Source organism: Bufo gargarizans, chromosome 5, assembly GCF_014858855.1.
Source record: "Bufo gargarizans isolate SCDJY-AF-19 chromosome 5, ASM1485885v1, whole genome shotgun sequence".
NCBI lineage: Eukaryota > Metazoa > Chordata > Amphibia > Anura > Bufonidae > Bufo > Bufo gargarizans.
This window is the reverse complement of record NC_058084.1, coordinates 246,491,439-246,510,719: the sequence shown is the minus strand read 5'-3', so window position 1 is coordinate 246,510,719 and position 19,281 is coordinate 246,491,439. Positions and strand designations below refer to the sequence as shown.

The following is a 19,281-nucleotide window of genomic DNA, read 5'->3' as shown; positions in this document are numbered from 1 at the left end:
ATGCACTGACGCACAACCACTTATGTTTCCTGATGATGAGGACATGGGAATACGGTCTCTGATGATGACGAAACACAGGTGCCAACTGCTGCGTCTTTCTGCAGTGTGCAGACTGAACAGGAGGTCAGGGATCAAGACTGGGTGGAAGACGATGCAGGGGACGATGAGGTCCTAGACCCCACATGTAATGAAGGTTGTGCCACTGACTTTCACAGTTCGGAGGAAGAGGCAGTGGTGAGACCGAGCCAACAGCGTAGCAAAAGAGGGAGCAGTGGGCAAAAGCAGAACACCCGCCGCCAAGAGACTCCGCCTGCTACTGACCGCCGCCATCTGGGACCGAGCACCCCAAAGGCAGCTTCAAGGAGTTCCCTGGCATGGCACTTCTTCAAACAATGTGCTGACGACAAGACCCGAGTGGTTTGCACGCTGTGCTATCAGAGCCTGAAGCGAGGCATTAACGTTGTGAACCTTAGCACAACCTGCGTAACTTCGGCCTTTCCGCTCACCTCCTCATATGAGACGTGCCCACCAGGTGGAACTCCACCTTGCACATGCTGGACAGACTGTGCGAGCAGCAGCAGGCCATAGTGGAGTTTCAGCTGCAGCACGCACGGGTCAGTCGCACTGTGGAACAGCACCACTTCACCACCAATGACTGGGCCTCCTTGCGAGACCTGTGTGCCCTGTTGCGCTGTTTCGAGTACTCCACCAACATGGCCAGTGGTGATGACGCTGTTATCAGCGTTACAATACCACTTCTATGTCTCCTTGAGAAAACGCTTAGGGCGATGATGGAAGAGGAGGTGGCCCAAGAGGAGGAGGAGGAGGAGGAGGAAGAGGGGTCATTTTTAGCACTTTCAGGCCAGTCTCTTTGAAGTGACTCAGAGGGAGGTTTTTTGCAACAGCAGAGGCCAGGTACAAATGTGGCCAGCCAAGGCCCACTACTGGAGGACGAGGAGGACGAGGATGAGGAGGAGGATGAAGCATGGTTACAGCGGGGTGGCACCCAACGCAGCTCGGGCCCATCACTGGTGCGTGGCTGGGGGGAAACGCAGGATGATGACGATACGCCTCCCACAGAGCTTGTCCTTACCTCTGGGCAGCCTAGCACACATGAGCGACTACATGCTGCAGTGCCTGCGCAATGACAGCATGGTTGCCCACATTTTAATGTGTGCGGACTACTGGGTTGCCACCCTGCTGGATCCACGGTACAAAGACAATGTGCTCACCTTACTTCCTGCACTGGAGCGTGATAGGAAGATGTGCGAGTACAAGCGCACGTTGGTAGACGCGCTACTAAGAGCATTCCCAAATGTCACAGGGGAACAAGTGGAAGCCCAAGGCGAAGGCAGAGGAGGAGCAAGAGGTCGCCAGCGCAGCTGTGTCACGGCCAGCTCCTCTGAGGGCAGGGTTAGCATGGCAGAGATGTGGAAAAGTTTTGTCAACACGCCACAGCTAACTGCACCACCACCTGATACGCAACGTGTTAGCAGGAGGCAACATTTCACTAACATGGTGGAACAGTATGTGTGCACCCCCCTCCACGTACTGACTGATGGTTCGGCCCCATTCAACTTCTGGGTCTCTAAATTGTCCACGTGGCCAGAGCTAGCCTTTTATGCCTTGGAGGTGCTGGCCTGCCCGGCGGCCAGCGTTTTTTCTGAACGTGTATTCAGCACGGCAGGGGGTGTCATTACAGACAAATGCAGCCGCCTGTCTACAGCCAATGTGGACAAGCTGACGTTCATAAAAATGAACCAGGCATGGATCCCACAGGACCTGTCCATCCCTTGTGCAGATTAGACATTAACTACTTCCCCTTAACCATATATTATTGTACTCCAGGTCACTTCCTCATTCAATCCTATTTTTATTTTCATTTTACCATTATATTGCGGGGCAACCCAAAGTTGAATGAACCTCTCCTCTGTCTGGGTGCCAGGGCCTAAATATATGACAATGGACTGTTCCAATGTTGGGTGACGTGAAGCATGATTCTCTGCTATGACATGCAGACTGATTCTCTGCTGACATGAAGCCAGATTCTCTGTTATGGGACCTCTCTCCTCTGCCTGGGTGCCGGGGCCTAAATATCTGACAATGGACTGTTCCAGTGTTGGGTGACGTGAAGCATGATTCTCTGCTATGACATGAAGTCTGATTCTCTGCTGACATGAAGCCATATTCTCTGTTACGGCACCTCTCTCCTCTGCCTGGGTGCCGGGGCCTAATTATCTGACAATGGACTGTTCCAGTGGTGGGTGACGTGAAGCATGATTCTCTGCTATGACATGAAGACTGATTCTCTGCTGACATGAAGCCAGATTCTCTGTTATGGGACCTCTCTCCTCTGCCTGGGTGCCGGGGCCTAAATATATGACAATGGACCTTTTTAGTGCCGAAAATTTCGGGCCCCTATTGACTTCAATGGGGTTCGGGTTCGGGACGAAGTTCGGGTCGGGTTCGGATACTGAACCCGAACATTTCCGGGAAGTTCGGCCGAACTTCTCGAACCCGAACATCAAGGTGTTCGCTCAACTCTAATGATAAGGAGATATCACCTCTGTGTACAGATAAGACAAGTTCCATCACTAACAATAGGTGATTGTCATAAGTGATTGTCATAGCTTATCTATTCTGTGCAATGACCTCTGCACAGATCACAGAGCATGGCTCTTTCCCATCTAAGGCCTCCTGCACACAAACCTTTTTATTTTTTTTCCATTAACGTTCTGTTTTTTGCGTTCCGTATACGGAACCGTTCATTTCAATGGATCCCCCCAAAAAACGGAAGGTACTCCATATGCTTTCCATTTCCGTATTTCCATTCTGTTCAGACATAGAACATGTCCTATTATTGTCCGCAAATAACGATTTGTGGCTCCATTCAAGTCAATGGTACCGCCAAAAAAACGGAATGCATACTGAACCATCTATTGCAAAATGTTATACCCAGCCCAATTTTTTTTATGTACTTACTGTTTAAAAATTATTGTATGCTACCGTTTCCGTTTGCGATCTTCAAAAAACTGATCAAAAACGGAAACCAAGAGGAAACCAAACGGAAAAACGGAACAGAAGCGGAACGGAAATGAAAACACTACTGAAACAAAAAACAGATCAGTTTAAAACAGACCGCAAAAACCATACAATCGTGTGCAGGAGGTCTAAGTTAATAGGGTCCCATCCTGACCATTGTGTCTATGGCCCATTGGGCTGCGTAAAGCAATTTTCTTAATGCTTTGTAAATGCTGTTAAGAACAGCTCAGACAAGATGTCAGCCACCACAATCATGTTCAGGGAACAGAAAATAAAATCAGATTAAAAGAAAAGGTTATGTTCCGATATCTGGTTTTAACTGGCAAATAAAAATTTTGGTGACACATTGCCTCTAAATTTGGATTAGCATTAGGGAACACAGAAAAGAGTGTTCAGTCCAGATTTGCCATCCAACTTTTCTAAGGTGTTTGCTTCCAACTGATGAATTTATGCAGCTGGATTTTGCTCCAGATAAAGAGAGCTTCAACAGGAAAAAAAGATTATGGGGTTTATTTACTATCCATAAATAAGCCTATATTAGTCAAGTGAATGGAGTGAGTACTTGTAATTAGACTACACTTGGTAGACAATGGACAGTGTAATGAAGAGAAAGTAGCACATGCAGGGAGCGCCACCTCCTCTTCAAATAGCTAATTAGTGATGGTGCTAGGTGTCGGACCCTGGCCGATCAGATATTGATGACCTATCCCGAGGATAGGTTATCAATACAAACAGGCTGCACAACCCCTTTAGGGCTCATGCACATGGCCATAGTTTGTCCTCATTCGTTCTGCATTTTTTGCGTATCCATTTATCTAAATAGGGCCAAAAAAGACGCACACAGCACACTCATGTTCAATCCGCATCCGCAAGTCATAAAAAAATAAAATAAATGGTGGCATGCACTCAGCCGGGATCTGTGTTTTGCAGACCACAAAACACTTGTGCGTGAGCCCTTCAGGAATGGGATGAGTGGAAGACAGCATTTAATACCCCTGAGGGTTATTTTGAATATCTGGTCAAGCCTTTTGGTTTAGCCATCTGCTTTCAGAATCTGGTGAACGATATTTTCAGGGAATTATTAGGAAACTTGCCATTGTATAACTTGATGATATATTGATCTATGCTCCATATTGGGTGTTCCATTTACAATATGTTAGAATGGTGTTACAAATACTTCATGATAACTATTTGTATGAAATACTGGAAAAATGTGTGTTTGGCAATTCAGTAGGTTCCGATTCCCTTTCTCAGGAATATTCTTACCCCAAGGGAATTTCATATGGACTCTGCCAAGGTCCAAGCGATTATGGCTTTGGTCCAACCTTCTCCCTTTGAGGACCAAGGGACGTATTTGTCCCATGTTTTTAATTGCCTGTATCGTCTGATTAAGAACTTAAAATACTTTTTTTTCTTTGAGTCAAAATATTAGTTATTATCAACAAATGGATCTAGCTTTTTGCCAGTTATTTCATGAAATGGCTTAGTTACAGCAACTGAAGTGTACAAACTTCAGTTGCTGTAACAAAAAAATGTAGCTTCTTTTGGTCTTCCATTAAAAGTGACCAAAATAGTCACATTTGTCCCGTGTCATAACTCCTCCCCCAAAAATGACACAAGTGTAGAAATGGTTTTATTTATTGTTCAAATACATTCTTAAATGGAAAAAATATATAATTCTTTTTATATTGATGACGGTAATCTTATGGTCCTCAAAGGGTTTAATGGGCATCTGTCATTAGATTTATACCTATGAAAATGGCTGACCTGTAGCATATGCACTTGGCAGCTGAAGCATCTGTTTGGTGGTCCCATGTTTATATGTGCCCACTTTGCTGAGTAAAATGTTTTAATTTATGCCAAGGAGCAACAAGGGCATTGCCGTCACACCTAGATGCTCTGCTCTCTCTACAACTGCCCGGGCCCTCTCCACTTTGATTGACAGGCTCATTTGGATATATTAAAACTGAAATGTTCTCAGCAATGCGGGCACATATGAACTTTGGACCAACACAGATGCCTTCAGCTGCCAATTGCACATGCAACAGGTCAGCCAGTTTCACAGGTACAAATCTGCTGAAAGAAGCCCTTTAAAGCATTGCAACACTTTCTTGAATTCACAAACTATTACCCCAAGTTCACACTTCCTGGTAATAGCCAATCCTCTTACTAAGGCATCCTGCACACAAACGTGTGTGCCCCGTTGCCGTATTGCAGACCGCATTTGCGGATCCGCAATACACGGGTGTTGTTCCGTGGGCATTCCGGATCACGGATACGGACCCATTAACTTCAATGGGCCCGCATATCCAGAGATACGGAATTGTGCGGGACGGAAGCACGGAATGGAACCCTACGGAAGCACTACGGAGTGCTTCTGTGGAGTTTCGTCCCTACTTCCGTTCCGCAAAAAGATCGAAAATGTCCTATCTTTTTGCGGAACGGCTGGATCGCGGACCCATTAAACTGAATTGGTCCACAATCCGCTGCGGCTGCCCCATGGACGGTGTTCGTGCATTGCAGCCCGCAATATGCGGGCCGTAGCACGACAACGTAGCGCACACTAACGTATGCAGGAGGCCTTGTATGACTAAGAAACGGGGGATCTACTTCAATGGTAACAAGAAGCATTTACATACTTTGATTTATTGAAAAAATGTTTTATGGAAGCCCCTGTTTTGATCCAGCCAGAGCAGTCTAAGGCTAGGTCTACACGACGACATTTGTTGCGCAGCAAAAAGTCGCGCAACATTTGTCGCGCAACATTTTGTTGCACTAATGTTGCGTGACAATGCTGCGACTGCGACGCGACAGTCGCAGAAAAATCCATCTCGAATTGATTTTTTGCGACTGCCATTATAAAAATTGTCGCGCGACATTAGTGCAACAAAATGTTGCGCGACAAATGTCGTCATGTAGACCTAGCCTAAGTCATTTGTGATTGAGGTTGATGCCTCTGAGGTAGGTGTGGGAGCTGTGTTGTCCCAGGGAACACTTTCACTTACTTAGGGCTCATGCACACAACCCTATATATTTTGTGGTCCACAAAAAATACGTATGACATCTGTGTGCATTCCGTATTTTGCGGAACGGGACAGCTGGCCCCTAATAGAACAGTCCTATCCTTGTCTGTAATGCAGACAATAATAGGACATGTTCTATTTTCTTGCGTAACGGAAATACGGAAATGGAATGTACACAGACTAACTTCCGATTTTTTGCGGACCCATTGAAATGAATGGTTCTGTATACAGTCTGCAAAAAAAAAAACGAACAGACACGAAAAGAAAATATCTTTGTGTGCATGTTTTTTTTCTCATGTATTTTCACTGACTAACATAAAATATTCCATTGGTAACAGAGGGCTCTTTGCCATTAAGAGAGCATTTGAAGAATGGCTTCACTTTTTAGAAAGAGCTCAACACCAAGTAATGGTCCTTGATCACGAGAATTTGAAGTTTTCAGAATCAGCAAAGCGTTTGATTCCTAGACAGGCTCAGTGCCCACTATTTTTTCAATCGATTTTATTTTGTCATTACATTTAGGCCTGGTTCAAAGAATATTAAAGCTGAAGCTCTGTCTAGGAGTTTCTATGCCAGTAGTTCCCCGGATTCCAATCCAGAACCTATCTTGCCTGAAGGTATTTCCGCTATCTCTTCTGATTTGGCATCTGAAATCCGAGCCGATCAGATCACTGAGAACTTACCTGAAGGTAAATTATTTTCCCCCAACCAGTTCTGTCTACACCATGGCCAGCCTTAGGGCTGCTATCCTGAGGATAGATCATTAATATCTAAGTACCGGAAAACCACTTAAAGGTATCTGTACATGGATGAAGGTTTACAATCATAAAATCCACACAGATTTCCGTGCAGAAGTTTGTGTGTTTCCACACCAAAAACAACATGCGTTACCTGCACACACCTAGGGTATGTGCGGTTTTTCCACATGGATTCTTGCGTAGAAAATCCACAGTATTACAGTACCAGCAAAGTTAATGTAATTCGACAAGTTTCATGTAATCTTTGCTTTTTTCTTCTATGTGGAAACTGACCTGCCATATAGATTAATCAGCAGCATGTCAATTGCTTGTGTGATTTTTTTATTTATTTTTTTTGCGGATTTCACCCTTTGCAATGCAAGGGTAAGAACTGTGGCAAATCTGCATCTAAATTGTCACCCCCGGACGAAGACACGCCGAAACGTGCATTGGAGTAGCGCCATCCTGGTTGTGGGCACAGCACTCTGGGTAAGTTACATGCAACAGGTCCCAGGTTTTTACATGCAAAGGGTAGCATGTCATTTCTCTCCCTGATATTATATTATTGTTATTTTCCATTTTGACTGGTGTTAACTATTATGGGTGCCTGATATTTATTACTGAATTTATTATTGAATATTTGTCATTTTTCCATCTTTAATGAACAGTCTTTGGCCCACAAGCAACTTAAGCAGGGAGGAATCTTGACTTCAGATGGAAAAAAAAATTGCGAATGGTCTAAAATTTATATATAGCACTATATTGAATATTCGTTTTTAGTTTTTTTAGAATATCCATCAATGACGAATATTCTAGAAAGTGAATATATAGCAATGACGAATATTCTAAAAAACAAATATATAGTGCTATATATTAGTTTTTAGAATATTCACCTTTTTTTTCCATCTGAAAAAAGATTCTTCCCTGCTTCTTGCTTGTGGGCCAATGAGTCATTGGCCCACAAGCAACTTAAGCGAAAGGAATCCTGACTACAGATGGAAAAAAATGACGAATATTCTAAAAAACAAATATATAGTACTGTATTCAATATGGTGCATATTGAATATAGTACTATATATTTGTTTTTTTTAGAATATTCATCATTTTTTTCCATCTGAAGTCTTGATTCCTCCCTGCTTAAAGGGAACCTGTCACTGGGATTTCGTGTATAGAGCTGAGGACATGGGTTGCTAGATGGCCGCTAGCACATACCCAGTGATTTGATACATATGCAAATTAACCTGAGATGAGTCCTATCCCTGAAATGAGTCAGGGACATAACTAATCTCAGGTTAATTTGCATACGTATCAAATCGTTTTTTTTTAACACAATTAAAGCACACAGAGCTATGGGGACTGGGTATTGCGGATGTGCTAGCGGACATCTAGCAACCCATGTCCTCAGCTCTATACACAAAATCCCAGTGACAGGTTCCTTTTAACTTGACTCATTGGACCACAAGCAAGAAGCAGATAGGAATCATGTTTTCAGATGGAAAAAAATGACAAATATTCGATATAACGAATATTAGCAAATTCTCAAAGTTGCGATATTCGCAATAAATATTCGAAATTTGAATATTCGCTCTCAACACTAGTGTGCATTCCATTTCCGGATGTCTGTATTTCCGTTATGCAAAAAAATAGAACATGTCCTATTATTATCCGCATTATTATCCGCATTACGGACAAGGATAGTACTGTTCTATTAGGGGCCAGCTGTTTCGTTCCACAAAATGCACCACAAAATAAATGGAGACCACAAAATAAATACGGTCGTGTGCATGAGTTCTTAGGCCTTTTGCACACGAACATACGAGAATACGGTGGGTCCACAATACACAGGCACCGACCCTTGTGCACTTTGCATCACGGATTTGGATCCAATTAACTTAAATGGGTCCGCAATCATGGAGATGCGGAATGGAAGCACGGATCGGAACCCCATGGAAGCACTATGGAGTGCTTCCGTGGTGTTTCTGTCCGTGCCTCCGCACCGCACAGACGTTGCCTGTCCCCAGTGCAAGGAAAGGATGCACAACATTCGTGTGCAAGAGGCCAGTAAAGGGGACCTGTCATCAACTTTATGCTGACCTCACTGAAGGCAGCATAAAGTAGCAACAGAAATGCTGGTTTTAAAGGTGTGTCACTCATGAGCTAATAGTAAGTAGTGATAAGCGGCAGGGGCAATATTTGAATTTGCAATATTTCATGAATATTTGGTAGAATATTCATCAAAAATTCATCATATATTCGCGAATATTTTCTTGATTGCAAAAAATCGGCAATGTAATATTCGCACGAAATACAGGTGTGGGTCACTATAGCTACATTTTTCAAACTGCTAGAAGTTTCCTGAGACTGTAGAAAATGGTTGACACGACAGAACATTACAATAGCTTTAGGCTAGGTCTACACGACGACATTTGTCGCGCGACATTTTGTTGCACTAATGTTGCGCGACAATTTTTATAATGGCAGTCTATGGTGTCGCACTGCAACATGCGACATGCTGCGACTGCGGCGCGACAGTCGCAGAAAATACATTTGAGATGTCGCGCAACAAATGTCGTAGTGTAGACCTAGCCTAATAGGCAGATAGAGTGTTCCAATATATTCACGATTCTGAAATCGGCACTAATGATGCGAATATTTTGGCGCAATACGTGCAACTTCACATTTTAACAGGTCTGACTACTTATTAGTGATTTGTGCACTAAGTATTGTTGTGAATTTGTGACATCACAGCACTATGTATGTATATATGTATGTAGCATACATACAGCACTATGAGGAAGGCTCCTGTGTAAGAGCCGAAACGTCGCTACAGCCTTATGGGTAAATAAAGTTTTTTGTATTTTTTACTATTGGAGTGCTGCCCTCTTTATCGCCTGTAACTACTGGATTGGCTTATATCCGCATTGGGCTTTTTTTGCACCCTTCATCCACTGTTTAATTTTTTGACGGTGCTGCCAACTCTTTTTTCTTTTTATATATATATATATATATATATATATATATGCTAAATATCTCATGTAATGACACAGTAAAGCAGAGAGCACAGCAATGACACTGCTGTCTCTCTCAGATCTGCAAAATACTGCATACAAGGGCTGCTGGGGGGGTTCTTATATAGTAAGTGGAAGGCAACAATCCTATTGGTTGCTAGGGATGTTCCTAAGCTCGGACAAAGACTTTGCAGACTTCTCATTGGCCCACAAGCAAGAAGGTAGGTTACTGATGAAAAAAAAAAAATCTAGAATATTCAAAATTACAAATATATATCACTATATTCTAAATATTCGCAAATTCTCGAAGTGCCGATATTCGCAAATAATATTCAACAATATTCGCTATTCGAATATTTGCGCCCAACTCTAATAGTAAATGGTTGCCGAGAACCAGCTTTATAATCATTACAGTCCAGGCCTTGAAAAGAGTCAAATCTACATGAGAAGAATCGTGGTTATTCATATTCTCCTGCACTGTCACCCATCTGCTGATGATTAATCTCTCTACTAGAGAGAAAGGGAGAAAACTAGGTAGAAGACTGTAAGTCATCAGCAGGTGGGCAGGGAGAGCAGGAATTTATAAATAACCATGACTCTTCTCAAGTGGCCGTGACTCTTTTCCAGGCCTAGTCTGAAATGTTTGTGAAGTTGGTTCTCGGCAACCACTTACTTTTCTCTTATCTCTTATATATATATAAATGAGTTTCTATCTGTCTGTCTGTCTAGACATTCTTTATGCGCGACCAAACGACTGGACCGATCTCCACCAGGTACATCAGGTGTCCAGGAAGGTTTTAGACCAGGTCTCAGCTCTCTAGGACTTACCATTCCTGAGATATTCCCAAAAAATTACCTGCATTAGCCAATAGAAGCCAGCAAGCATTTCACTAAAATCCGAACTGCCATTTACACGGTCACATGTCCCTAATTAGCCAATAGAAGATTGCAGGTCCTACTCAAAGTTGCCATAACAACTGATCACAGGTTTTAGCATATCGCAGGTGCTTAAATATTCAGTCATATGACGTATGACGGCACAACTACAATATTACATGCATGGGGGGCAGGGGCCACTATTAAACGGACAGGCGCTGTGGAGTTCACTGTTAAAGAGGCGAATACTGTGAAGGTCACTGTTAAAGTGGTCAATGCTAAAGGGGCGGGCACTGTGGAGGTCACTATTAAAGGGGCAGGTACTGTGGAGGTCACTATTAAAGGGGCAGGTACTCTGATGGTCACTGTTAAAGGGTCAGGCACTGTGAAGGTCACTGTTAAAGGGGTGGCCACTATTAAGGTCACTGTTAAAGGGGTGGTCAATGTTAAAGGGACGGGAACTGTGGAGGTCACTGTTAAAGTGGTCAATGCTAAAGGGGCAGGCACTGTGTAGGTCACTATTAAAGGGGCAGGTACTGTGGAGGTCACTGTTAAAGAGGCTGGCACTGTGGAGGTCAGTGTTAAAGGGGCGGACACTGTGGAGGTCACTGTTAAAGGGGAAGGCACTATTAAAGGGACGAGAAATGTGGAGAGCACTGTTGAAGGGGCGGGCACTGTGGAGGTCACTATTAAAGGGGCGGGTACTGTTAAAGGGGCAGGCACTGTAGAGATTACTGTTAAAGTGGCGGGCACTGTGGAGGTCAATGTTAAAGGGACGGCCACTGTGGAGGTCAATGTTAAAGGAGCGGGCAGTGTGGAGATCACTGTTAAAGGGTCAGGCTCTGGTCATTGTTAAAGGGGCAAACAATGTAGAGGTCATTGTGAAGGGGCGGGCACTGTGGAGGTCAATGTTAAAGGGGTGGCCACTGTTGAGGTCAAAGTTAAAGGGGCGGCCACTGTGGAGGTCACTGTTAAAGGGACAAGCACTGTGCAGGTAACTGTTAAAGATGCGGTCACTGTTAAAGGGGCGGGTACTGTGTAGGTCACTGTTAAAGGGGCGGACACTGTGGCGGTCAATGTTAAAGGGACGGCCACTCTGGAGGTCAATTTTAAAGGGGCGGCCACTATGGAGGTCACTGTTAAAGGGGCAGGCTCTATGGAGATCACTGTTAAAGGGGCAGACACTGTGGAGGTCATTGTTAAAGGGGCAGGTACTGTAGAGGTCACTGTTATGGGGGAAACTGTTGATATCTTTTTACGGCACATGGAAACATAAAATGAAATAGATGAAATATACCCATGCAAAGCCGGGTCCTTCTGCTAGTAACTTATAAATGACAGACCGCTGAAATCTGTCTCTACTTTGTTCTGCCGTTAATATGGGCAGCATAAAGTTGATGACAGGTTCCCTTTAAGTGGGCATCCAGGGATTTCTGGCACAAAAAAAACACTTGTCTCTAGTTATCACTGGTGGTCTGCTATTTTGGGAGACATCGCTGCATATGTGTCTGTTTGTGAGGCTTGTGCTCATTTTAAGACCCACAGGATACACACCCCTGCAGAGCTTTGGCCTTTACTAATCCCCAAAAGGCTACCTTCTCAACTCTCAATTGAATTCATCACTGATTTTCCACCTTCACATGGGAAAACTGTTGTCTGTGTGGTTGATAGATTTAGCAAGATATGTCGCTTTGTCCCTCTCAGTCAGTTGCCTAATGTGAAAGTGTTGTCTTCTCTGTTCATTGACAATGTAGTCCAGTTGCATGGTATCCCTGAAGACATTGTGTCAGATAGTGGTGTGCAATTTGTTTCTACATTATGGAAGACTTTATTTTCAAAATTGGGAATTAATCTTTATTTTTGTCAACCTTTCATCCTAAAACCAACCACCATAAAGGCATGCAGCATTTTTCTGTCCAGAGCTATAGATAGATTTCAAAAAGTATGGGAGAGGCTTCTTAAAGTAGACCATAACAATTCCATTTCTAAAGGATTAGTGGCAGAATTTCCACTTTGGTAATTGTGTTCCTTGGGATCACAGATTTCTAAAAGGTGTTGTCTGAAGTAATTTAAAAACTCTGAAAAACCCTACAATGGCTTAAAATTTAAATTCTTATCCCTTTTCTCCAGCTTCATTCTCTGCGGCACTGGACTGGTTCTGCTACCATTGCTTGTTGACAAACTGCAGAGGGGATATGGCCAATGTGACTGCTGCAGCCAATGTCCTCAATGGTCTATAACACAGAGGGCAGTGATTAGCTGTGGTGGTCACATGTGCATATGCTGTATTTTGCAAACAGTGGCAGCAGGACTAGACAGATCAGCAGAGGAAGGGGGAATATCAAGGATTTTTTTATGGGCTTGCCCTACATTTTTAATTATCTTAGACAACCGCATTACTTAGACAACCGCATATAATAAATAATGTACAAAAGTAATGCAGATTACGCAGGTACTTAATACATTTGAACCATGTATATGAAAGTATATGAAAAGATTAGTTTATTTGCTGGTGAGATTATACCCAAAAATAGCCACAGCCACAACACGGGTGAGGGGAGTAAAAGAGTTGCTATAGATTGACAAATGTATGGCCTTCTATATATAAGCTGCTAACTCTGCATAGTGGCAGACAGCTGAGACAGACCAGACCTGTCCTAGAGGCTTTTCTGCAGTTGAAATGGCCACAGAGACGTAGAAAGTGTCTATGTAAAAGTGGCATCTATAAAAGTTACATAGTTAATACTGTTGCAAAACATGCAAATGGTAATGGAGGTGGTGATTTCAATAGAAAAGCTGGATACATGGTTATAAAGTTAGCCAATGTTCTTTCATTTCCGGTATCGAAACTACTTGTCATTGAAACCTTTGGACATAGTGACATATTGCTATATGACACTTCTTTCTATTTGACACTACAAAGGTTAATAGTGTCACTTAAACTGGAGTAGGAACCTTTACAACATATCTATTCCTATGTACATGTAATGGGTTAATACTCGTTACTGTGTTCCAACTGCTTGGCCACTCTTTCTTTGAAAATGGAAGGAAAACATACATTATTGTCAGAATTTAAAGAGAACATGGTGCAGTCTGGTGCAAACTGATTGATACATGAGTCCTAATACAAAGACATCAGTATTAACCAACTTTGGAGAAAGGATATAAAGGGCATTCACATGAGCATTCACATTAGAGTACCGTAACTTGACTGGCTCAATGTTAGGGGGAAATTAAAATTCCAGTCCCATAGAATTGAATAAACTGAAATAACCTTAAAAACTGGAATATGACAAAACAGTTATGCTGGGTTCACTAGTTTTTTTTGTGGTGTTTTTTTTAATAGTCTTTGCACCATTATTAACTCCATATGTTATATGTAAATCTGTCGGAATTATAAAACCCAGAACAAACATGCATTTTTTTGGGATCCATGTTTTTCTTTTCTTTTTCAATCTATGGTGTTTTTCTTTATATGAAAAAATGCAAATAGATACAAAATGCTTTGAAAACACATGAATTTCATGGAAATTTGTTTACAAGCCCAGAAAAAATGTGTGTGAAGGATCCCTAACCAACTTGAACTTGCTGTATAAAATGCAGGGATATTATTTTGTAAGTGAATCAGTTACCTGTCATACTGGTACTGGCTCAGGGTGTGATCATAAGGATAATAGGCGGCAGTCTGGGCAATACCGGCATGTGTAGATCCGGTGCCATCCTTTGAATCAAAGGTGTTCTGTAACATAAGGTCAACAGGGTTTATATGACAGTATACATATACAATCCCTTTTTATCCCCTCACATTAACTATCAGAAATCTCATTCCCAATCCATAGCGTTATCTGGGCTTCCAGACACAGTTTAATCATCTCAATATAACACACAATGCTAAATACAAGACAAATTAGCTCATTCTCATGACACTATTGTATATTGCTCTCTGCTCCTGTGGATATATAATGAATTAGTGCATTATACATGCTCTTCCAAAACTCATTCTACTGTTAATATGTTTACAGATAAGGGAAGCAGTTCATACACATTTAATACATATTCTGCACTACAAGAAAAGATAAAATAACTGACAACATCCATCTCAAGCTGCCACTTCCTGTTTATCTATTGAGAATAGAGAAGATAAATGCTCCATGCTAATCTGCAGAATAGATGTAATACTAGCAGAGACAGGGGGCTATATATACACATTATATATATATATATATATATATATATATATATATATATATATATATATATACACACACACACATACAAAGAGGTGGTGCTGAATTGTCATATTTGCCATTTTGTCATTTAAATGCATACAGTGATAAACATACATGCAATTCTGGAAAACTCATAGTACTACCAATTCAAAGTGACAGACTCGGCTCTACTGTGTCTGCACATACACATAGAAAATACATCATGTAGTGCAAAACATAAATCCATGAAAAGTCTTACCAGAGAATAGAAGGCAGAAGCATCAGTGCCATATGTGACATAGTTGCCATAGCCCTGGGAGCTTGTATAGGGGCTCCCATAAACTCCTAAAGCAGCTGCAGAGTTGAGTTCATGCCTGGCAGTGGCCAGCAGCCTGCTCTCATACACAGGACAATAGACCGGGGTCTGAGCAGAGGCTGCAGCAGCTGGATCTGACAAGGTCCTTCCACTTGATTCGCAGCAGGTAGACAATGAATTGGTGGTCATCAAGAACTAGGGGGGAAGTCATACAATGAGAACAAGACATGGACTTTCTGCCTCTATGTGAGTACATCTAACTCAAACCGCAGAGAAACATGGAAAAAGTGTAATATTACAGCTCATTGTGTCATCATGGATCTAAAGAATGCTGATTATTGTCATTCCATATGACTTCTATATGACTTCTGTAAAGTCAATTTTATTCTTGCTATTATTAAAAATAAAAAGACATCATTAAGTACAGGCAGCATGGTCCTACAAAGTCAGTCTTTTCTCAAATCATCTGTACATTTTTTATATGGCGCTTACCTGAGGTGTGGAGGAGTATGGATAGCCAAACTGAGGATATGACATGTTACATCAACTCCGGAATCCCAGAAAAGGCAGGCAAGGGATTTTATCTGGCTTACTGGATCGGAGCTTTCTTCTGGAACGATTGGTGACCACAGGTTCCCAGATGCTTAAAGGGAGAAGAAGAAGAAAAGCATCCTTGACGTTTTAACCCTTTAATCTCCCTTCAGCTCAATATACCTAGAAACATCTCTGGCGTACATTGAAAAGAGTCGGGGATATTGCTCCAAAGGACATTTACTAACAATAATAATCAGTACACAGAAAATCCAGCAGGCAAGGAGCGTGTTGTGACGTCATCGCACCCTTTCATCTCCGGAGCGGTGCATCCAAGGGTGCAAAATACTGATCTCCAACGATCTCTTTTATGGATCGCGCAAGTGATCGTACAAGGCAATTATAGCTGATTGAATCATTCATTGCACTCACATTAATGATTTTATCTCCTTACTCACTGAAGGATGGGAAGCGCTTTTAATTGGAAATTAATTAATGAGCAGCTGTTTCGGACACTAATAATTAGCCTCATTTACAAACGAGAGGGGCAGAAATGGGACTTTCTACTGCAATGTAAAGTCTACCCCCAGGTTGGTAGTTTGATCATTCAACAAATTATGGATCGATCGTATTCAGTACACCATGCTGAATGCCGAAGACGCTGGGAAGAACGGAAACAGGCAGGGAATTACAAGTATTGGCATGAAGCGCCAAAGGAAAGGTAACAATTAACATTATTGTAAACTTTTTCCTTATCCCAATTTCCTGAGATGGAGAAGAGGGGTCAGTATCTGATAAATTAGGTAAAATCAGCTGACATTAATATGCTTTTACGGTAAAAATGCTCCGGATTGATACTTTACAGTTCTGCGCTTCAAACAAAAGTTACTAACAGTTTGGTATATTTATTTCCATCCTAATGTTACTGAAGTCTTGTAGTAATTATAAACTACTAAATAATGGCTTATAAAGTGTGTGTGTATCTATCTATAGCAATCAATATGCGACATATTAGGTGGCGCAGTATAATGCAATATACCCTAAATATCTTGGCTTGATTGGCGGCCCAGGTGCACGTCTTTCAGTGTATCTATGGTGTGCTGACTTGCAGAGATAGCTGCCTGGGTTCAGACATGCGGATAGCCCTGGGGTCACACTCTAATTAATGACGCTGCTCTCTTCTTTTCCCCAGCTGGAAGACTGCCTCCCAGAAACCAATGTGCCCACTGCTGACAGCTCGATTGAGGGTGATTGATGACTATCTGGAGACCACAGTACACCTCATGGAGTATATACTGCTTAATTACTTCCTACTACTCATGATTATCTATGCTAATATAGCTATATATATATATATATATATATATATATATATATATATATATATTCTATTTAATAATATAATCTATTTCTATCTAATCTATATCTATTTAATCTCTATCTATCGAGCTATTATCTATTCTATCTAATCTATTCAATTTAATAAATATAATTTATCTATCTATCCTATCTATTTGATCTATCTATTATCTATTCTATCTAATGTCATCTAATCTATCTCACCTCAGAGTCTAGCAATACTTGTGTAATCAGATACATTCCGCACTATGTTCTGTGTGTATATTCAGCCTAGTAATTCTAGTATGGTAGTAACCTGTGTCCCCCACAGTATACACACCTGCACACAGACTGGGTTGATTATGGAAAAGTAGCTATTGCTGGAGACCAGTAATAAAGCCCTGTCCTGGAGATGACAAGCATGCCGTGCCCGGCTAAAACAGTCTCATCTACATAACAAAGGTTGTCAAATAAAACTGTATTGAGCCTTAGCATGAGTTTAGATCGGATGATACATGGTATATCACGGGTACAGTGTATTCCTCAAGACTGGAAAAAGTGACATGCTTTTCTTCAGGTTGCCCCCCTGTAATCTCCATATTAGAAGGACGTGTTTCTCCCGATGTTCCAGGGACTGAACCTTAGATTATCGTTTAGCCTTTGATTTCCAAGCATAAGGCAGATGAGGGCAGGTCACAAGTGTCGGCGGTCTGTTCCAGGTGCCATCACAATGCTGCCCATGGAAACTGAATGCCGCTTTATTAACAGTTCACATCCAGAAAATACGTGATGGCACCGGATACATATACCTGAAGATATGTGATGGCACCGGGTACATATACCTGCACATACATGATGGCACCGGGTACATATACCTGCACATACGTGATGGCACCGGCTACATATATCTGCACATAGGTGATGGCACTGGGTACATATACCTGCACATACGTGATGGCACCGGGTACATATACATGCAAATACGTGATAACACCAGGTACATATACCTGCAGATATGTGATGGCACCGGGTGCATATATCTGCACATACCTGATGGCACTGGTCTGGGTACATATAACTGCACATTCGTGATGGCACCGGGTACATATACCTGCAGATATGAGATGGCACCGGGTACATATACCTACAGATATGAGATGGCACCGGGTACATATACCTGCAGATATGAAATGGCACCGGGTACATATACCTGCAGATATGAGATGGCACCGGGTACATATACCTGCAGATATGAGATGGCACCGGGTACATATACCTGCAGGCCATTCAGAAATTCTACACGACAGAAGTCACACATATAACGATCACACAAACTTTTTCTCGGATGCCATGGTGTGCACATGGAGCAGACCCTTCTCCCTTCAGTGAAGTTGCTTAGGCTGCCGGCATTAGTATATTCCATGCGAATTAGAACAAAATTACTAACATACAGATTGTTATCAGAGCAGAAATCAGCAAACGCCTATGAAGTTAAGTTTTCATTGGTCTCCCCTGGAGAAGTCCTAGCACATGCAAGAGCTATGAGACCTAGTCACTGAGGACTGTAATGCCGATACCTGGTCGCCTGCCCCTGTCAGTACACCTGGCTGGTATGAAGGGAAAGTTACCTGGTGCAGCTCCCGCAGACTAGAGGTGTGCTGTGCCTGTCACGCTGTCACCGGCCGGTAATGTGTATCATACCTGACTATGGAGGAGAGTAAGTGCTCCCGGTCCCCAGCCTGTTACTGGAGTGACGTTACACTGCACAGCTCCACTGGTTAACGCTTCCTTGCACCACACAGCCTCCACTCTGCAGCAGAAGTTTCCCCTCCAGAGCAAAGTAAGGGAATCCACCCAAAACACCTATAAAGGTAGCCTTGGCTGGGCTTCTGTCTGCCTGATCTATTATTCCTGTCTATCTATCTATCTATCTATCTATCCATCTATCATCTATATATCTCATATTTATCTATTTATCTCCTATCTATGTATTTATCTATCTCATAGCTGTCTATCTTATATCTATCTATCTATCTATCTAGTCTGTCTATATAATCTATTATTGATATATATCTGTCTCTTATTATCTGTCTATTTATTTAACATCTATTTATCATATATATATATATATATATATATATATATATATATATATCCAGTCTGTGTCTATATAATCTATTATTGATATCTATCTGTCTCTCA

General features: G+C 42.1%; 1 protein-coding gene across 1 annotated transcript in view; it reads right to left on the bottom strand.

The window, feature by feature from the left end:
* Positions 1 to 18,835, bottom strand: part of IRX4 (iroquois homeobox 4) — a 65,790-nt gene extending 46,955 nt beyond the window's left edge. The window contains exons 1-4 of the mRNA XM_044294918.1: positions 18,708 to 18,835; positions 15,703 to 15,853; positions 15,154 to 15,405; positions 14,319 to 14,425 (exon numbers count right to left, since the gene is read on the bottom strand). Coding sequence (XP_044150853.1) covers positions 14,319 to 14,425; positions 15,154 to 15,405; positions 15,703 to 15,747 — 404 coding nt within the window. The 5' untranslated portion in view covers positions 15,748 to 15,853; positions 18,708 to 18,835. The remainder of the gene's footprint in view (positions 1 to 14,318; positions 14,426 to 15,153; positions 15,406 to 15,702; positions 15,854 to 18,707) is intronic.
* Between the last annotated feature and the right edge of the window lie 446 nt (positions 18,836 to 19,281).